Here is a 23052-nt window from a genome sequence, read left to right on the forward strand (position 1 = left end):
CCAAATCTGACACCCATTTAATGGCAGCAGGGCTGGCCTCTACGAAGTCTCTCCTGTCACCACAGAATCTTCGCAGTGGGCAATGTTGCACTAGATGTTGTAATGTTTGTTCATCATTTTCACAGTCACACATTCGTTTATCATTGGCGGGCCCATTTGTACAGCATGGATTTAGTTCACGCGTGTCCAGTTCTCACACGGTTAAGCTGGCACCAGATTTTACGAGCTAGCTGCACTCCTGGGAGTTGTTGGCTGGGGTCCACTATATTGTTTCGCTTAATGTCACTATTGTTCCACTCGGTTTACCAGGATTTGTGGCAGTCACAGGTATTTCCTTGGGAAAGTGTTCTGTCTCCCCATATTGACGCTCTTGATTTAAGGCGATATCGACAGCGGTCATCTAGTACTTGGTGTATCTCTTGCCTTATCTGCATGATTTATTTTTTGCCGTTCCTGAATTGTTGCCTGCTGTCTAACGGATTTCAGGCGGAGTGATGTTTGAGAGGACATGAAGCCATTCTAGAGGTGTTGACTTTAGTGTCCCTGTTATTGTCCTTATGGCTTCATTGATCTGGCTGTCAGTCTTCTTTACATGGACACTCCTACTCCACACAGGGGCACAGTACTCTGCCACGGATTAGACACGTGATATTGCTGCAACACGTAGTGTATTTGCATCCGCTCCGCATGTGGTACCTGCTAATCCCTGGATGATGTTATTTCGGGTTTTCAATTTCTGGCTAGTTAGTTCCAGCTGTTTCTTGAAAGTAAGTGACCTGTCAAGAATTATGCCTAAATATTTGGGAAATTTGTTATGTTTAATTCGTTTTCCGCAGAAAGTAATATGTGTGTAAACAACATCCAAGATGGTGTCTCCCGGGCAACGTGCTGCGCAGCACGGCAGGAAGTTTACTCAAAGGAGACCGAACTGGACGGAGAGTCCCTTCCGGTCAACAGCAGCAAGTGCATCCTCAGCGAAGAAACCGTCTAAGCGCTAAGACAATTAATGTTCGAGATTATTAGTCGATATCGCAGAAATTATTTATACTCATTGATGACTAGTTTCGGCTAAAACTGTCTTCAGATCTCAACATTTACATAAAACTGCACACGACGGAGAGCAGTGAGACACAAACTCTCATTATGACAAAGGTAAATATCCACGTAAGTTACAGAAACGGATCTACACCACGTGATCAAAAGTATCCGGACACCCCCAAAACATACGTCTTTCATATCAGGTGCATTGTGCTGCCACCTGCTGCCAGGTACTACATATCAGCGATCTCAGGAGCCATTGAACTTCGTGAGGGAGCAGAATTGGGCACTCAGCAGAACTCAAGGACTTCGAACGTGGTCAGGTGATTGGGTGTCTCTTGTGTCATACGTCAGTACGCGAGATTTCCACACTTCTAAACATCCCCTAGGTCCACTGTTTCCGATATCATAGTGAAGTGGAATTGTGAAGGGACACGTACAGCACGAAAGCGTACAGGTCGACCTCGTATGTTGACTGACAGAGCGTGGCACTATCACAGCACAGACCTACATTGATTTTTTAAACACCTTCTTGCTTCCTACTGTTAAAGAGCAATTCGGGGATGGTGGTTCCATCTTTTACCACGATCGAGCACCTGTTCATAATGCACGGTCTGTGGCGGAGTGATTACACGACAATAACATCCCTGTAATGGACTGACCTGCACAGATCTTTGTTGATCCATTATGGACTGTGGGACAACGGCTGACTTGTATTTCTTGATACAATAATTTACCAACAGCCGTATATATTTTAGAAATTTATTTGAGGGGTTTCTTATATGCAACCAGTTTCGGTGTTACGTTGATGCCATCTTCAGGTCCCACACGACATAGTCGCTATGCAACAGCTCTTGGTAACCAGGCGACACAGTCTGTGTAGCCTGGTCACCAAGAGCTGTTGCATAGCGATTTGATTCACGGATCCAGTTATATGGCTCCTTCCGTGTATAGCGATTTTTCGACTATGTAGTGTGGGGCCTGAGGATGGCATCAATGTAATGCCGAAACTGAATGCATATAAGAAGTTCATGAAATAAATTTCCACAATATATACTTACGACTGTTGGTAAATTATTGTATCATGAAACACCTGCAGAGACTACTGACCTGAATTCTATAGAACACCTCTGAGATGTTTTGGAACGCCGACTTCGTGCCGGGCCTCAGCGACCGACATAGATACCTCTACTCAGTGCATCGCTCCGTGAAGAATGGGCTGCCATTCGCCAAGAAACCTTCCAGCACCTGATTGAACGTATGCCTGCCAGAGTGAAAGCTGTCATCAAGGCTAAGGGTGGGCCAACACAATACTGAATTTCAGCATTACCGATGGAGGGTGCCACGAACTTGTTAGTCATTTTCAACCAGGTGTCCGGAAACTTTTGATCACATAGTGTACGGTTCAAATGGCTCTGAGTACTATGGGACTTAACATCTGAGGTCATCAGTCCCCTAGAACTTAGAACTACTTAAATCTAACTAACCTAAGGACATCACACACATCCATGCCCGAGGCAGGATTCGAACCTGCAACCGTAGCGGTCGCGCGGTTCCAGACTGAAGCGCCTAGAACCGCTCGGCCACATTGTGTATGGATATATGTTGTATATATGTATGTTCCACATCTCCTCCTAAACCACTAGAGCGATTTCAACCAAACTTGGTGCACGTATCACTTGCTGCTTGGAAAGAATCTCTGTTGGCAAATGAACCACCCACCTATCAAAGGGAATGGGGACGGGAATGAACAAGTAGTGTAGCCCACGACGTGAGAATGTCCATAGTTTAGTCATCTAATAATTCAGAAAGAGGAACTTTAAGAGTTGCAACAAACTTTACACATAATTTCCAACCTTCACGAAACTTTTTCTCATTGACGACCCCCACGAAATGATGACAGGAAAAAAGTTTATCGTATACTACATTTTCGCTGTTCATGCAGTAAAACAGCCACATTATGCTTCTTCCCGTATTCGTCAGTCTGGTTCAAACAACGCAATCTCATTCGGTTTGTCTCCAGTGTCTTACACTGTTTTGCTCATACATACTTACAAAGAACAATATAAAAAGACAAAGTTACTCTATGGGTCTTCTGGCTTTTCCTGTCCATCTGTTGAATACACAGCTATCGGTTTTGTAGCAGAATAGTGCTTCCTGTGACCTACATCACTTCCATCATGCAACTGCTCGATGATGGCTGCTGGTTTACTGCTTACCGGCACTAACAGCGCCAACTGCTACTTGGCAGCAATAAGCATCAGCTGTCACTTGTTTTCCTCGATCAGTTGCCTCTAGATAATGTTGTGCGATTTACAAAACTTGATCCTACTGCTGCACTGTTCATTTTTCACTACCAGTCAGTGCACAGTATTTCATGTTCCCACCATCAACAGAACAGGCTCTGCTAACGGTACACTACGTCTTCCACATCGCTGGCAACGGGATGTACACTACGCTGGTGACAACTTTGAAGGACAGTAACAGTTGCAAACATGTAACTCTTTTGTATCGGTTGTGAATAAATAGTTGCCACTATTTAAGTTCCAACCCTCGGAGATCGCAACACAAGGGAACAATGACAAATAGGTTTGTCGTTTCAGAAAGTATATTCAGTTAGAAGAGTCACCTTGTACGACGTGCAGACGTAGTGGACTATCTCATTGGCCACGGTTATTATCTTTCTGTACATATAATTTGAGAAAGAAGTCTCCTATTCGTGGTTAATAAGTTAGCTTCGCAAAACATAGGTATGAAGGTGGGCATTTGTGACGTCCTTTTGCCTATCACCGTTAAAAGTCTCATTTACGTTAAAAATTTTCACAAATAGTATGTTTTAGCGCAAAATCGGTATGAAACGCCAGAAGCCAGTTCAAAAACCTTTTTAACGATACCTCATTCATCCTGTAGAATTTCTAGGTGCTGAGAAAAAGGGATGTTGACTTGAGAAATTATATATAAGGTGCCACAAAAATAAAACACCGACACAGTTTAGCGGCAGGTTCCTTATACAGAAATAAGTAAAAAAAACTAGTAAACACGTAACTTAAGAGGTATGAGAACTAGTTCATCTTCGGCATTATGAAACATATCTATTCCACTTTAAAATCTTTGCTTTCCATATTTTGGAGGAGGAAGTATTAACCAAAACTAAACATGGAGTCTAAAATACACCATTGGCCATTAAAATTGTTACACCAAGAATAAGAAATGCAGATGATAAACGGATATTCATTGGACAAATATAATATACTAGAACTGACATGTGACTACATTTTCACGCAATTTTCGTGAAAAGATCCTGAGAAATCAGTACCCAGAACAACCACCTCTGGCCGTAATAACGGCCTTGATACGCCTGGGCATTGAGTCAAACAGAGCTTGGATGGCATGTACAGGTACAGCTGTCCATGCAGCTTCAACACGATACCACAGTTCATCAATAGTAATGACTGGCGTATTGTGACGAGCCAGTTGCTCGGCCGCCGTTGACCAGATGTATTCAATTCGGGAGAGATCTGGAGAATGTGCTGGGCAGGACAGCATTCGGTCGTGCATAATTCTGCTGAAATGTAGGGTTTCGCAGGGGTCGTAACACATCTGAAATGTAACGTCCATTGTTCGAAGTGCCGTCAATGCCAACAAGAGGTGACCGAGACGTGTAATCAATGGCAACCCATACCATGCCTCCGGATGATACACCAGTATTTTCATGACGAATACACGCTTCCAATCTGCGTTCACCGCGATGTCGCCAAACACGGATGCGACCATCATGATGTTGTAAACATAACCTGGATTCATCCGAAAAAATGACGTTTTGCCATTCGTGCACCCAGGTTCGTCGTTGAGTACATGATCGCAGACTCTCCTGTCTGTGATGCACGGTCAAGGGTAATCGCAGCCATGGTCTCCGACCTGATAGTCCATGCTGCTGCAAACGTCGTCGAACTGTTCGTGCAGATGGTTGTTGTCTTGCAAACGTCCCCATCTGTTGACTCAGGGATCGGGACGTGGCTGCACAATGCGTTACAGCCATGCGGATGAGATGCATGTCATCTCGACTGCTAGTGATACGAGGCCGTTGGGATCCAGCACGGCGTTCCGTATTACCCTCCTGAACCCACCGATTCCATGTTCTGCTAATAGTCATTGGATCTCGACCAACGTGAGCAGCACAACAACGTTTCACCAGGCAACGTCGGTCAACTGCTGTTTGTATATGAGAAATCGATTGGAAACTTTCCTCATGTCAGCACTTTGTAGGCGCCAACCTTGTGTGAATGCTCTGAAAAGCTAATCATTTGCATATCACAGCATCTTCTTCCTGTCGGTTAAATTTCGCGTCTGTAACACGTCATCTTCATGATGTAGCAATTTTAATGGCCAGTAGTGTACATACTTTGAGAGCTATGAGCACTTATTCTTCTTCGCTAGTGTTCATAGCTCTTAAGGAATCGCTTCAGAGGCCTTGTTTACTTGAAATCTTGTTTGTTTGTTTTGGTATATAGAACTCGTACCTAAAGTTCGTCGGTGTTTTTTGGGATACCCTGTGTATGATAAATCCCATATACAAATTTTGCATTTGGGACCTCTTTGCCGACCTCTCAGGTTTGCAACCACTTCACCTGCTTGGCCCTTAAACTGGTCCTATTCTTTATTAAGCACCAATCTGAATCCTGCAACTAATATTGGAATGTTGGTATGCATTACGTACGAAGAGCGCTTACCAGCCTTTTTTAAGAGAGATATTTTAGTTATCGTTTTCTTCTCCTTGGGAAATATTGCTTCATAAGTAGCGGAATTCCTTAACTCCATCTACTTTGTGATCACCAGTGCTGAAGTTAAGTTTCTCGGTATTCTCATTTCCGGTACTTCTCATTACTTTAATCTTTTTTTCGATTTACTCTCAGTCCACATTCTGCACTCATTAAACTGTCCATTCCATTCAATACATCCTGTAATTCTTCTTCACTGAGGACAGAAGTGTCATCAGCGAATCTTTTCATTGATATCCATTCACCTAGAATTTTAATCCCGCTCTTGAATCTTTCTTTTACTTCTGTCATTGCTTCTTCGATGTATAGATGGAACAGTAGGGGCGAAAGACTACATCGCCGTCATTCACTCTTTTGAATTCGAGCACTTCGTTCTCGGTCTCTCACTCTTATTTTTCCCTCGGCGGTATGTCGACGATAACGTAAGCCCCGTTTTCTTGCTCATAATGGTAGACCATCCTGGGCTTACATTTCAGCAAGAAAATGGTCTCCCGCACACGGCGAGACTTTCCCTGCTTATCTTCGTTCTTACCAAAGCCTACCTTGGCCAGCAAGGCCGCCGGATCTCTCCCCAATTGAGAAAGTTTCGAGCATTATGGGCAGGGCCCTATAACCAGCTAAGTATTTTGATGCTCTGACGCTCCAATTGCACACAATTTGGTACGATATCCCTCGGCAGGACATCCAGTAACTATCAATGAACGCCAAACCGAATAACTGCTTGCATAAGGGCCGAGGAGGACCAACGCGTTATTGACTTGCTCATTTTGTGAAGCTCCTTTTCTTGAATAAATCATCCACTTCTTTCAAACTGTAATCATTTGTTTGTTTGTCTGTACATGTACCTCACATCTACCGAATTCCGACCCATTTCATTAGATGAACGAAAAATCGGTTTTTCTGAGAAACCGTGAGAAACAGGAGAATTAGCCCCTGTCTGACGCTTTCAGAAAAAACGCCGTGAACAAGGAAGTAGTTGTCAACATATCCACTACGAGTGTTTCCCTATCTGCTGAACTGAGGTGAATATATCACATGTTGAAGTGCGGACAGCAGTTATACTGCACTGATGATCCGCTCGTTGGGGCGTTGGGCACTGTACAGATGATGTACATGGTGTACATTTAATTCTCTGTCTACACAGTGGACGCAATATGCCGTTCGCAAAATCCTAGGGCTGAAATTACCTCAGTACAGGACAGAACAAGAGTAAAGATTTCTTTTTGCTCACTAACCAGAAACAAAAAGTTCCCTAAAACAGCACTTCAATGTGTATCAGAGACCGCAGAGAGGAAAAGACCCTTCACTAGAGTAAACAGAATAACAGCTCTGTTCGCAGAGAAACGCATTTAACCGCTCCTTGTGGCGAGATCAACTTCAAATCTAACTGACAGATTCTCCACTGTTGGTATCGCCAACGAAGTTTCTGGGTCTGTCCTCAGAGAGAGGCGTCCTCAATAAATTCCCAGAGATAAATGTCTCTATACCATACACCCATTCGCTCCGGGGCACACAGCGGCTATATTTGCGCTCAGATCATGAATCCACAGTGGCAGTTAGAGAAACGTCCCCTCCCACTACAAGAGTGCTGAACCTGCTAGCCAATCACCTGACTCTCATGTTCCTTTCAGAAGATTTCCTGGAGGTTTCCGTTTTCCCTCCCGTATCCTCACCACTCTGCCAGTCATACCAGTATATGTATCTCTGCTTCCTGGTGAGTGGCTTGACTTTCCGTTTCCCATCAGGAAATTCCTCAGAGGTTGGCTAACGACCATCATTTGTATCCCCGTTCATTCCTTCACCTTGTGGCCCCCCAACCCTCCCCATCAACGCTCATCCGTCAGGTACATTATTCCGAATTTTTTCCGCCTACTGGAGTGCAAAATCCTAGCCAAACTGCCCGCACCTCGGGGGTCATGCAGTCTCCAACGTTGTAAACTACGGCGTGTTCTCTCTCAAGGCAGTAAACGTCCGCCCCTGCAGAACACGACAACTCTCTTCAGCCAATAGTGGTTTCTGAGGAACACGTTGCCCAGGTCACCCTTTCTGCCAGTTCTCAGCTCTAATTAACTTCCAGACATGCAGGACTACAGAAACGGTTAGTACATGGTGCTGGCCATATAAGCCAATGAAACAATGAATAGTCTGACTGTACATTGTAAACAGTTATCTAATAGAAATATATATTGAAAAGAAATGATGTAACATTAAATGTATCGTGGTAAAATATTTTTGCCTTACACAGTGACAGTATCAACAAACTGGTCTCTCGTTCGGAGAAAAGTGTTCCTCGCCAGGGTTACAATGTTGAGAAATAAATACGCATTTAGACATGAGGAATGAAGATGTAGCATGTTAATAAAGTTTGTTTTACATGAAAAAGTTTAAGAATCTCACAGAAAAATTCGATGGCATTACTTTTCAGCCTGCCTTGTATATGCAAACAAAAAAAATAATTATTTCTTCGAGATAATAATTAAAATGTTATTACTACCTAGCATATTTTACGTTCTACACATAAGAATAAAAACTTCATGTGGCCACACGTACAGAAACGTTGTTCAACTCGAGGGCGATGTCCTCTTAGCAGCGAATAATATGAATTGTCTCTCTTGTGATGAGAGTTCACTTGACAATGGTACAGATGCTGAACCTGCTAACGTGAAATAAATAGATTATCACACAGCACAGGTGGAACTTAACGTTTTTTAAATACTAAAGGACTATTTGTGGAAGTGGACAAAAAATTACCGATTTTAATGCTGTTTGGATTTTTTCCTTTACTTTTAAGTACTATATGTTTCATGTTATAACTCTTCTTCCAACTCCGATCAGATTATGAAGTTCTGCAACATATTGTCCCGAAAAAAAAAGATCGGTAGAATAATTGCATTTCTTAAGTCAGAGCCATTGTGTGTCTAACCAAATTTCGAGAGTCATAGTGCAGGCAACCTAATAGGCTCTTGGCCTTCAGCTATAGGCGGAGTTCCCTGACTCCATTTCGTCCAGTAGCCTCACCTGTCACCGAGCCAGAATGACTACGTCCCAGGAACTCGTACGGTGAAGCAGGGGTTCCAACGACATCACCGTTGACTAGCTTGTCTGGACCCGGAGAGTTTGGTAAATCACGTGAAATCACGTGAACAGTACCAAACCCTGGTGATCAACGCAGCCAGTTTGTGTGCTCATCACGTGTCAGCACGGACGTTTAGCCAATCTCATTTAACGGCTAGTCAGCGTTTGTGTAGCAAAAATAAATTTAATACAGAGAGTAGCAAACTTCGGCTTGTGCGACCAGTGATAGTGGCTGCCTCATAGGCACCAATGTCTGCGAGATGTAAACGTCTGCACTAGACAACTCGTCAATGTCGCTACCGTCACCGTCCCCCCCCCCCCCCCCCCTCCGTCCTCCCATCCTTTTTTTTCTTTAGAGTAGAACTTGCAACCTACGTCCTCAATTATTTGTTGGATGTCTTCCAGTCTCTGTCTTCTCTAAAGTCTTTACCCCTTACAGCTCCCTCTAGTACCGTGGAAGTTATTCCCTCGTGTCTTAATACGTCTTGCCATTCTGTCACTTCTTCTTGTCAGTGTTTTCCAAAGTTCCTCTGTCCACCGGTTCTGCGGAGAAGCGCATTCCTTATTATATCATTCAACCCAATTATCAACATTATTCTGTAGCAGCACATCTCAAATCCTTAGATTCTCTTCTGTTCCGATATTCCCACAGCATACGATTCACTACCGTACAATGCTGTGCTGAATACTCACCTTCACATAAACTTCGTCCACAAATTAAGGCCTATCATTGATACAACTCGTTTGATTTATACTGATCATAAATCCTATGTCATTGAGAGGCACTTCACAATTCTTAATAGTCACCGTTTGCTCCCTTTTATTTAGCAGACTGCCATCAATAACGAAATGTGGCATTTTGCTAATCTACACTGCTTAGAATGCACACTACGGTGCATTCACTATTGCCTATTATAGATGGAGGCGTCTAACTAATTTCATGGCGAATACCTTGAACAGGTATTCTCAAAACAGAATCGTGTCGTAAGAAAACCTAGCCGGGAGCTTCTCCAGAAATAAGCGATTGCTCCTAATAGGACAAGTCTTTTCTTGGAAGTCACGCGATGGCTGACGTCTAAAGCTACGAAAAAAGGTCGTGGTACCCGAATGCGGTAAAGAGGGCAAACTTACAGGTCTGCAGCACCACACTTTTTCGAATTGCAGGGACATTCGATACTTTTTCTGGTACTTTGCTATCTTCCTCCTGCAGCCAGCCGTCAATGTTGTTTTCAGTTTCTGTCCTGCAGTTTTCTGTTTATGCAGCTGGAAATAAATACCACATCATTTTCTTTTTTTTTTGCTGTAATTTTTTTCGGTTCTTCCTCTGACGTTATTTATACCTCCAGTACACCATTTCCTAATCTTTTCAGTAAACTTTCATGTATTAGCCGTTCACTCCGTTCCGCTTTCCTTGTCTTCTACTTGGGTCTTATAGGTCAAATGCTGTTCGCGTCAGACTTCTTCATGAACTACAGTGCTTGGTCCACATGTATTTTTATTAATTTTCTATAGCACCACATTTCGTTAGCTTCAATTGTTTAGCTCCTAGGTGTTCGAGTGGTCTAATTATGACTCTGCTGAGTAAGAAACGTCAGCCACACACCGTCAGGTGGCTTGCGGAGTATGGATGTAGATGTAGATTAATCCCATTGTGAAGTTCATTAAACGAAATTAACTATTTATTTCTGCTCGTAGGAGGATCTTTTTGGTCAAATGTTTGAGTGGGGCGAAAGAAGATTCCCTATAAATTACACAATGGGCTTTTGTCCGAATTTTCACAACGAAACGAAGAGTGGGAAATGGACAAATGGAGTATGAAACTGACCAGATTGGGTCTAGTTTTTGAAAAGAAAATGTTTAATTACTTTAAATTAATCGTGGTAATTAAAGAAAACTTAATTAGTTATTTGACGCAAAATTATTCAATGAATTCTTGCCTGAATTTTCATAGCCAAACTAACAGTTAGAAAGTTGGGTATCAAATTGACTTGCACGAGATCTAGTTTTGCAACAACAAATAATTCCTTGAAAACAAACAGGGTAATTAAGAAAAAATTAATTAGTTACTTGAGGGAAAACTAAAATATGTCACGAACGCCTGCTGCTAGGTATGCAAATGAAGTGATAAAAAGTTCGTCAAGTTCTAGTTCTTTGCGCATAAAAAGTTACATTGGTGTGATATTTAAGTGTCAACATTGTTTCCTTGAAATCACTACTGAATTCAGGACATTTCGAGAACAGACGACGCTAGGAAAGCAAATGAAGTGTCAATAAGATCATGCTTTCTAAATAAAACTTTAAAATAATAATTAAAACTAACTGCATAAAAACTGTGCATATGTTTTGTGAAATGATTTATCAAAAGTAAGAAATAAAACAGATTAGAGAAATATTTGACGAGACTTTGAATGATGTTGGAAATGACGCGCAGCAAATGACGTGCGTCAAATGTTTCCTCTATTCCGTTTCTTATTTTTAGGCACATCATTTCAAAAAACATTCGGCCAATATTTCCACAGTTTTTGTCTGGTTAATTGAGCTTAGGATTTTTCCTTTTTTCTCTGTTATAGGCTATTTGATTTTGTGACTAAGTAATTCTTGTATCTTACTTCCTAATTCCTCATTCCAGGAAGTTTGTGTGGTACTCTAATTTTAGCAATATTGCTGAATAAATTCTAATTAAGTCTGGGTTGTATTTTGTTTCTAATATCGTTAACGTTTTGGCCAGCATTTTTAACCTCTCTTTCCACTTTGTGCAAGGACTTCTGTGATGTTTAGTCAGCTAACAAGTTAATTTTCCTCGTTCATGTTTGCTCCTGCGAGTTAATATGCTCTCTCATATCATGTAGCACCCTTGCATGATGTAAAATAAAATAATAATAGTTGCGGGATTCTATATTGTGATTAGGCGTCGCGATCGTAAACACTGACTTACCGTGAAAGAATATCAGCGTTCACATATTCACTTGATGCACGACAAAAAATTGACAAAATATCCTTATTTGTCACTTACACCGACAAATGTCGACATTCACCATACGCTGATGACAAATGTTGAACAAAAATGTTTTTGTTATGTTTTGAAATCATACTTTATTATGTAAACATTTTATATGTTAAAAGAGGAGGACGTTTAAATAAAGGCACATACAAATAAACTGTTGACCTTAAATGGAACAGTACATTCCGAGTGACATAAGAAAATAATACCAATTATTAACTTGTGTGATTGGCCTTATACAATCCTATATATTACAACAAAATAAACAGTTACGACACTTCTAACTGCACAAGAGTCCCTTGCTAGTACAACTACATTTAGTCGTTGAACAATTCTTTTTGCAGTGCATAGCCTTGCGCTCCACTTGTCGAATTAGTGGCAGCTGATTCTCTCAGCGACATTTGTTAAGAAGAAATCTAGTCCCTGGCAAATAACTTTTCTTTACAAATTACAATCTGATTGCGGGTGTGAACTTCTTGAGAGTATTTTTTTTTCTTTTGTAATATTTGAAGAAATACTTCAGAGCCAAGATGGCATATAACGATTTATTTCGAATTTGCATTCCTAAACAAATTAAATTTTCAACGTAGTCAAAATATATGGCACAATAAGAGCTCCAAAGATGACAGAAAAGTACTGCTGAAACCGGTCATCAATTCAAAATAAATACTTAAATGCGATCTTGGCTCTGAAATATTTCATAAAGTATTAAAGTATGAAGATACCCACTGAGTAGAATGTCCGTAATACTCGTACTTTTTTTATTTGCTTATTCGTAGAAGTTTGAGCCTTATATTCGACAACAACCGCCAACACATTTCGGATATGTGTGTGGCCACAGTCGACATCAGGAACTTGTATTCATACTACATTACCAATTTGAGCCGGAGGAAATTTTCTTTTTGAGTTTCGTGATAGGTTCAGTGCTTGCATTAGAAGATTCTCTTTTGCCGCAGCCCTTTTTGTAGAAATAAACTAGTGTTGTTCAGTGAGGGCTCGATATGAAGACGTGGGGAGCTGCAGCTTCTCTTCAATATCTTTCTTTGGAATATGGTTTTCTCTATGCCCACTGCTGAAATTTTCTTCAAAAGTATTAAAAATTTCTTCGAGTTCTTCTTCGGCTTAAATATTTGCGATTTGTTCAACAAGTAAAGAAGACGATGCTATAGCTCTCTTTGATTTCATGCCAAACATGGCCTCATAAGGACTTTTCTTTGTCGTATGTAGTGTTCTTGACAAACTGAATAAAGTCCAGATAACTGTTATCATTCATCCACGTAGTTAGCATATTCTATATATCCTGACTGATCCTTTCAACTGAGCCCTGTGTTTGACTATGATGAGGCTTTTCATGAACTATCTTAACACCTTTCCACATAGTCTTTAGTTCAGATATGACCTAGTTACAGAATTACTTATCATTATCTGATTCATATACAGCTAGAGCACCAAACAATAAACAAATTTGAAGGTAATACGCTACTTCTTCATCTGCCTTTGTTTTCAAAGGTTGTATTTGCACAAACTTTGTTAAATGATTTTAATACAGCGTTATTAACTTATATTCGCCATCCCCGTGCGACTGCAGTCTATCAGACCAACCTGACAAGTTGTGTTTAACTTTGGACAGACCACTGTTCGACAATAGTACCTTTTTTTTAGGTCCACTGTGTATCATTTGACATTGTGTACATAAATTTAAATACAACATTGCAACGTCATATGTAATATTTTTTATTCAACTTGCAACTAATTAAATGATTTTTTTATCTCCATGATGCGTTTCAAAGGCTTAAACCTCGTATAATTAGCTATTCATCATTGGTAACCTAATACTATATATTCGTTTCTCCTGGTTTTAATTGTACAATTAATTTCTCTTCAACACTAATTTTCAAAACGTCAAAATGTTTTAAGGAAGAAGTTTCACACACCAGTTAGTCGCATTAGTTTTTATTGTTCTTGCACATCTAGATTTCGGGTATAAATAGCCATCTCCAGTGCATTTCCGTTATAATTCTACAGACTCGCGGCAGTTTATGTCAACATATGTTCTGACAGGTGTACCGCCAGAAGGGCCCAAAGTACTGCAAACGGCTATTTAAAGCCGAAATCTAGATTTTAAAGAATAATAAAAACTAAGGTATTGCGACTGACTGCTATGTGCCACTGCGTTCGTATATTCTACGGTCACCGTGCATAGCTGTACCTGATGGAACCAAAGTTGATGAAAATGTTTTAATCGTTTGTAATACAACAGTGTATTGCACTTAGTTTTAGCAGAAATCTCTTCAGAATGTATTTCAGAGCACTTTTCTTTAGAAAAATAAAAACAGTTGTCTCTCATTTACCCTCATTTAAGGCATGCAATATTTATTTAAAAAACTGCAGTGGCAATTTCATACAAATTAGGGGATTGGATAAAATAATTAAATTTTAAAAAATGTTGAACGCTCCATCACGCTTTGCGTAAGACTGCCAAACAACAGTGTTTCATACTATAGCATGACTATGCCACGTGACCTGTCACAGCAGAACAGAGGTTCTGGCGACAGACTGTCGCTCATCTGTCGATATCGGTTTCTCGTTTCGACCTCCATAAAAGCATATCTATGCTTGTCGACATACACCTCCGTAAAAGCATATCTATGCTTGTCGACATACACCGATGATGATCCGAATCTGTGAGATCATAACCAAATATTCGGTGTTTCACTGACGTAATTGGTATGTGTTGACATTCATGAAAGAAAGTTGACATTCTCCAATTTCGGTGTGTTTAAAATTACCTCATGTTACGTTTGATGTAGTATTAAATGACTCTCAAGGAGAGACGGCGAATAGTCACTTAATATCGCTCCAAACGTAGCCTGAGGAAGTTTTAACCTTTGTATCACTTGTACCTAGGACGCTAAGACTTGTTAATTTGACAACGATCCACGTGTTAACATCACCGAGCTAGCTTCCTTTAGGACCACACTCAACAGTTTCTCACTTGCCCACACAGAGTGCATTTCCTTCAGGGATCGGCGATCTCCACCAACATTCGTCATGTTAATTTAATCACTGTGTTTATCTTCCGAGAGTTCTTTTAAAAAAATGAGGATGTGGAATGTCAGTATGAGTAAGGATTCGAGAAAGGTCCATACAGTTTTACTAATAAGTTTTATGTTGTTACTTAAAGTTAAGTGTACTGCCGTGGATATAGTAAAGAAATTTCTAAAGTCTGCGAAGCTTAAGGACACAAGCAGCTATTGTTTGAAACTTCCCCACACTGCAGGTCCAAGTACCTTGACCATATGTCATAGTGCAGTGGCTAACCTGCCTATCTCTCCTGACATGCGTAGTCACAGCAATGAGTGTAACTCTGTACTTAAATCAATTTATGAGCTGCGACTTCGTATAAATGTCACAATGGGATTAACAACCTCGTTTCTCTAGAATAGATGAGTGTGGGACAGCAGCCGCTGATTAACAGTATTATCATAATCCTGTTGCCATCTTTCCCCTGATTAACACTATATCGTGATACTACTACCGTATTGTTACACTGGTACAGACGAGTGTGGAGCAGATGCCCCTGATTAACAGTATTATTGCGATGTTATTACCACCTCGTTAGACTGGTGTAGAGCAGTATGGAGCAAATGGGCTTGTCAGCTGTATTCAAAGGGGGTGTGTTCATGTGTTCCAGCTGGAGCCGGAGCCACAGAGCCGGCGTAACAGCGGCGTGGGCGTGGCCATGGGGGTGGGCATGGCCACCAGCCTGATGGGCGGACTGCTGCTCAGGCCATCCTCCGACACCTCGCTGCCGCCAATCAACAAGGTGCGTGCCTAGTACTGTGAGTTGGCAAAACTTCAGGAAAGCTATCATGGTAAACAAGGGCTGTAAGAGCACCTCTTCTCGTTAACTTGCCAGCTACTTTGAATCGTCTGTGCTTTACCACCTCCTGTGGAAAATATATGAATTAAATGAGATTTGGTGAGATCTTATTTCTTATAAACCCTAACAACCTGCTTGTGCAGTGAGCAATAAGACGTTATTATACGGTGTGTCACTTTTTTTTTGGTCAGATTCTGTTGTGATTTACGAGGTGATAGTGTAAGTAGGCTGTTTAGGTTTTCTTATTGGTAACGCCACCTAACGCTCTGTATGAAAATCACTGGCTGTGCTGCGTGCAGTCTGTGGCTAGTTTGCATTGTTGTCTGCCATTGTAGTGTTGGGCAGCTGGATGTGAACAGCGCGTAGCGTTGCGCAGTTGGAGGTGAGCCGCCAGCAGTGGTGGATGTGGGGAGTGAGATGGCGGAGATATGAGAGCGGTTGATCTGGACAGAGACAGTAAATTTGTAAGACTGGATGTCATGAACTGATATATATATATATATATATATATATATATATATATATATATATATATATATATATATATATATATATATATAATGACTTTTGAACACTATGAAGGTAAACACATTGTTTGTTCTTTATCAAAATCTTTCATTTGCTAATTATGCCTATGAGTAGTTAGTGACTTCAGTAGTTAGAATCTTTTATTTAGCCGGCAGTATTGGCGCTCGCTGTATTACAGTAGTTTGAGTAACGAAGATTTTTGTGAGGTAAGTGATTGACGAAAGATATAGGTTATTGTCAGTCAGGGCCATTCTTTTGTAGGGATTATTAAAAGTCAGACTGCGTTGCGCTAAAAATATTGTGCTTCAATTTAGTGATCAGAATAAGTAAAGTGAGAAATGTCTGAGTACGTTCAGTTCTGCTCAGCTGTTTGAAAACCAAATAACATAAGATATTTATCAGCACAGTCATTCATTAATTTTTCTAAGGGGACGTTACAATAGTTACATAACAGCTGAAACTATTGCTAATTAAAGATTAATAATGCATTTTACCATCCTCATTATCCCCCACTTCTTTTGAATTTTTTCGCCAGTTTCAAGGGGGTGCTTAGAGGCCTAAGTCCACAGCTGAAATTTGTTTGCACATTCTACTCTATGTTGTACAGATATATCTACTCAGGGTGTGCCATGAGGAATATACACTGCCTGACAAAGAACGCGAAGAACTCGGAAGGAGATGCGGCAACGAAATGAAACTTCAGGAGCCCAGGGTGTATGTGATATTATTTCAGTGATTACAAAAGAAAGTCAAATTTTCAATGTACCTGGCAATATGAGCCCCTTTATCAGTGTGAGATTGCACCCCCTCCAGCTTCTAGACCCGTGATACATGTGGGAGAGCACTGCTCTGTTGAAAAATGGCACCACGATACCATCGCATGAGGGGTAATACATGAGGATGCCCGATGCCTGAGACATACCGTTGTGCCGTCATAGTGCCCTCAATTCAGCCGTGGCATAAATTCATACTCAATGTCTCCGAACACCATGACGCCACGAGTAACACTACACAGCGTCTCCAGAATAATGGAAGAAAGGGGCCTCTCCCCAGGTGGCTGCTGTGCACACCATCGATGTTTATGCTAGGTAGTTCAGAACCTAAATTTGTCACTGAACACAGTGCGATGCTATTCATCAGCAGTTCATGTGACTCAGCCATGGCCCCACTGCAAATGCAGCCGTTTTTGCTGTGGTGTTTACGGTGGCTTATACATGGGACGTTAATCCCCTAGAACACTTGCTGCTAGTCTCCAGTCAAAGGTGAGGGCTAACACAGAATGTTTCAGGAAGTCCATTACCTGTTCTCGAATGGCAATCACAGACGTGAAGGGGTTACAGAATGCATGGTGCACAGCACGGTGACGCTCCCTTGTGATGATCAGACGTGGTCGACCAGAACCTCGATAAGAGGTATGCCTGCCTTCGCGTTTTCATACTGTCCAGTTCGGATCACTGTTACTTCTGAATGCCCACAAATCCGCATGTTGCACGACTCGACCAGCTGGTCAAAATGGAGGCCCACACTAACCGCGCTTTCTATCTCTGTCAGGTGCTGATAACGGTGTCTCATACGAGTACGGGACACAGTGATCGCTCTGTTTCTAATGCAGTTCACACCTCTTACATACCTTAAAAGGCCTGGTAACAACACTAAACACGAGCAAAACCAGTGACCTCTGGTACTCATCTATCATAGAGAACTTCAGCACTAATCGTGTACATACTCGCTGATAGTGAGTACGTGTACTAAATTACATGACATCCAATCAAGTCCTCCGGATGCTTCGCTATTTTTATTGGATACAGAGATATTACTGGGTATGGGGCTAATTTTTTATTTTGAGTGTTGGTGCTCGGAATGTTTCTTGTTTGTCACTTTCGTTTTGAAATTCAATTTGTTAGTTTGTGCTTGAATATACGTAATTGCATTTTTCAACTACGATTGTGATTGTGGTTTGTTGGTGAGATATAATGTATTGTTCGAGCATACAAAACGTATGTACAAATGCTGTGGTTGTCGGTATGGTATTCGTCCATTGGTTTTGTAATAGAAGTGGTGCTATTGGTAACAGAAATGCTGTTGTTCCTTCTACAGAGTATGGTAAACTATTTGTTAACCACAGATTACTACATTTCAGAGTGTTTATCCATCTTTTCACTTGACTGTGAGAGATTGGTGCAGCGCCCAACAGACATACTTCATTAGAACACGCATATGAACAGAGTGTGATGAAGTAGAAGATATTGTTTAGCTTCTAGAGTGCAGCTCTTCAACTTCGTAGGCCACCATCTTGCATGTAACTCGTAAGTTTAAAATATAAAGGGGGTCATATGACAAATCATACCAGTAGAGAACTGCACGAGAAAGAGATTTACTTTTCATTACGTCTTAGTTTTATTCATTCCGGAGTTATGTCGCCTTCCGTTGAGAACACGATTTGCTACTGATAACACAAAGGCAACAGGACATGCTTGAGATGTCGTATAGTATGAGGTTCCTCGCGTTTTGGATAGCATTTTATTTTCTAAATTTTATATTTTATTGGGGCTTTGCAGCTAACAGAAGTAATCCGCCGCCTTAAGTAGCACCGCAGAGTACGATAGCCTGGAATGAGCAGCTGACATGTTGACATTGGTGACGAATAGACCATATGACGCAGTAGTGAATCATTGTGGGGAGAGGTACGCTAGCCATGAGAAATAATCTTGTTTGATGACAGATGAGTAGGGGAACCACATGCTGTCGAGCTCAAAACTCAAATTTTCTTCTTAACTATTAGTTATCAAACTCCGCTTTTCATGTATAAAATAGTAGAACGAGCCTACGTGTCGTCAAGGCTTTAAAACGACAATACCTCTATGCAGTAAACCAGTTGAATCAGTAGACAAATGAATAATGTTATGCTGTCGATGATGGACGAATAGCTACGAAGTTTCACGAAGTATGGCAGAGATTTCGGCTGCTCCTCAATCTCGCCAGTCGGAGATAGGACTTACTCAGAACTTGTCCCTATGTAATAGTTTGACAATTCTCTCAAATTTCATTAACTTTTTAATATGAATCTTTTCAGTCTATCTAATTGTAACTGTTTTACAGTGTTAGCTAATGAATGCATGGTAATAGCATCCAGGGAATTATTTCATATACTCGCATCCATTTACAATCACTGATTTACAATCACTGGTCGTCTGCTTGCGCCTTCTAAATAAATCTAACACCCTACAAAACTGGTTTGAGTGGCATCAAAGATAGATTCACAGACAACAGGTAGGAGTAAATCCTACTAGCCCATTCACTAACATAATCCAGGAAAGGTTTAGCTCAACTGGCACAATATAGGGTGGGAAGGCGTGACAAGTTATGATGCTTGTCACTTACACCCTTTCTATGGATCCGTAGCTACACTGAGAAGCTTTTGTGGAGGACTGGTACCGCAACGGGATCTTGCAACAGCAGGTCGTGAGGTTCTTTTTAACCGCTTCAGCAATTCGCCATGGACTTTAACCAACTAAGGTACCGGAATGCGAGCAGAAGCATCAACTAACCACTACATGAGCTATGCCACGTTTCTGACGTTCACACAATTGGGTTGGGTTGTTTGGGGGAGGAGACCAGACAGCGAGGTCATCGATCTCATCCCTTTCAAAGGAACCATCTCGGCATTTGCAGGGCGATTTAGGGAAATCACGGAAAACCTAAATCAGGATGGCCTGGCGTGGGGTTGAGCCGTCGTCATCCCGAATGCGAGTCCAGTGTGCTAACCACTGCTCCACCTCACTCGGTCACACACAGTTGCCTTCACATGTTCTCACAGAAGGAAACCTGATGGATTTAAATGCGGGGAAGGTGCCGGCGACTCCACTGGAACTCTATGACCTATCTGTCTCTGTGGAACTGTATATCTATGCAATGGCATGTGGACCATGACAAATTGGGTGTACCATCGTGCCGAAAGAAAGTTGGAAATGTCACGTCTTCAGGCATCATCGACGGCAGCACACATTCGTCGAAACACAACAGACAACTGGCTCATGTGAGACCTTAACTTTTCCCAGCGAATTGAATGTTCAAATAAGCAAACCCGTAAATTATTTGAACTGGCTGCTGTTAGTGTACCTGTGCCGAAGATGCCTCCATAATAAGGGAACATCACACTTCACGCCAAACCGTCGCATTTTATACGCCAACTGCTTTCAATGGATTCATGCACTCAGTGCTGGCATCTGACTAATATCTGTCACGTCACTTAGAAATCAGCTACCTTTGTAAACATATTAGGAAAAATGAGGGTTTTCGTCTAGCTTGCATGTCACCCACTCTGTAGACTGAACCAGACGATCTGGACTGTTCTCGATGTCGTTATACACTTCTACTTGTGTGCTCAAAATTTTCATTAATACTGCATATGACTCCAGTCTCCGTAAGATGCGCTGAATACTGCGCTTGGGATTCACTGACCGATTTGATAACAGCGATTGATGTTGCTTCATCCGCATCCGTTTTCGATCGCCTGGTGGTCTGCCTGCAATAACACGAGTTCTCCTCTCTCTCTCGATATGAAGGCGGCTCAGAGCGTTCAGACTGTGTTCACGCCACCATGTTTCGCGCCACCTGTTATAAAAAGAAACGGCAGTCGTAACACGAGAAAGAATGAAGCTGCGCCCAAATAAGAGACAGTTTTTCTCGTATAATTCTTTGTCTGTTTGATATGTCATCTGACATCCCTGCCCCCGTTTCCATTCAAAAATCATAAGATGCATCCAAGACTGCAGCTTCCAAAATGGCCGTCTTGTTGGTAACTTAGCGTCACAGATTCTCCTTCCTTTCCCATTTCATGCTTTCTTATTGCAATTAATATAAAATTATAGTAGCTTATGGCATCCTAGCTCCCTAAGTCTCCCATTTTTCTGCTTTTCCGCCTGCAAATTCCTCCTTGACATAGCTCTTCTGAATTGCTCTCCCCATGTTATTTTCCGGCGTCGTCTTCGTCTTCTATTAGTTGGATACCATTCCATCATCGTAGGCCATCTCTCATCACTCATACGTCATATATATCCATGCTATCTCTATCGTTCTGCTTCGATTGTATCTTTTTACAGTGGTGCCCAGGTTCATTCTCTTACACATGTCTTCAACTTTAAATTTATCGCACATTGCCAACCTACAGCAACATCGCCAGAATCACATCACCACTGACAACAAGTTTCTCTTAACACTTTCAGTTATTTCCCATGTTTCTGCTCCAGATGTTGCTTTCTACTATGATTTTTACAACGCAAACTTCGTTTCTGATCTAAATTGTGTGTACCACAAAATTTCATTGAACTGTTTGGTTGCTTTTGTATGTTGTCCAATGCGCTTCTTAATTCCTCTTTTACTAGATCCATATTTCATATTAACGACTCACAAATATTTATTAAGAGCCGACAGGCCAACACCAAAATCTTACGTCTGATCTTACTCATTCCTCCAGTCCCAAAATAATTCTTTTTCTCTAGATTAATGTTTTAACTCCGTTTCTGATATCTCTGCGCAACTTTCGAATCATGTAGCTTACGTGATCCTCATCCTCTTCAAAAATGACTTCGTCACCAACAAAATAACCCCGTGTTACGGCAGGAACGTTTGCATGGCCTTAAGCAAACTTCAAGTATATTCTAAGTAATATAGGTGCAACTGCGCATCCTTGTCCTAACCCTCTGGTCACTGCAATCGATGCAGGTACTTTTGTGCCTACTTTAATTGTAGAAGCTATGCCACTAAATAAATCTCTAATAGTTTGAGCACAGAAAGGACTAACATTGCTGTCCACGGTTTACAGAGGAGAATGACATAATAGGATTTGTTGAGATCAATGAAAACCATGGAAGTCTAAACGCCTGGGCAGTCTTTTTTCCACTAGCTGTTTAAGCATAATATTCTGGAACGGAACCCATTCAGTTCTTCTTCGTGCACAACCTGTGATTTGATTCTCCCTATCTTATACTCCTCTTCATCGGTGTTCTGCTACATTAGCAGATCCTTTGCGCCTCCATTCTCTGCAAATCATTGTTTCCTTCTTATTGTTGCTGTATGTGCTGCCCTGTATCACATCATGCAGGATCTGAAATCTCTTCTTTTGGCTTCTCTTCCCTTCCATATGACCCTCTAAGAGTATTTTTATCAGACCCTCCTTCTTTCTTAATATATGTTCAATCCAGTTTCATTTCCTTCTTTTTATCGTGTTCAGTAATTGTTTTTCATGTCCCACTCTTCTCAATACCTCTTCATTTTCCACTTTACTCATCCTACTCATTCTTTCCATTCTCTGATGTGTCCATATCTCAAAAGCCTCCAGCCTTGCTCTGTCTTTCTTACTTTCCACGTTCCCCTTTATACGAAAGATTTTACTGGTCTTTTCCTAAAACTTTGTCCATACTGGTGCAGAAAATACTAATTTCCTTATAAAATACCTCGTTTAGAGGGCTATCCAGGTTTTAATTTCTGTGCTACTCTTCCAGTCGGTTTCTATCCCTCTACCTGGCACATGTTCTAATGTTTCTCTTGTCAGCCTTACTTTTACCTCTATATTTTCTCCTAGAGACATTACTTTTTTTTCCTCTGTACTGATTTTCACTTCATAAATCTCTCGTTTAGGTTCAGTGACATCCACTATAACCTGTAATTCCTTTTCGTCTCTTTCTAGAAGTACCATGTCGTCTACAAAGGCCCTATTTTGTGATGTTACGTTGGAGAGAAGTAACTTT

The 23052-nt window shown here is 41.2% G+C and overlaps 1 protein-coding gene across 1 annotated transcript in view; it reads left to right on the forward strand.

Moving 5' to 3' along the window:
• Positions 1–23052, forward strand: part of LOC126311099 (probable E3 ubiquitin-protein ligase HECTD2) — a 418213-nt gene that overhangs the window by 91383 nt on the left and 303778 nt on the right. Inside the window, exon 3 of the mRNA XM_049992125.1 lies at positions 15587–15718. Within this exon, the coding sequence (XP_049848082.1) occupies positions 15587–15718 (132 nt within the window). The remainder of the gene's footprint in view (positions 1–15586; positions 15719–23052) is intronic.

The sequence above is a fragment of the Schistocerca gregaria genome, chromosome 1 (assembly GCF_023897955.1).
Source record: "Schistocerca gregaria isolate iqSchGreg1 chromosome 1, iqSchGreg1.2, whole genome shotgun sequence".
Taxonomy (NCBI): Eukaryota; Metazoa; Arthropoda; class Insecta; order Orthoptera; family Acrididae; genus Schistocerca; species Schistocerca gregaria.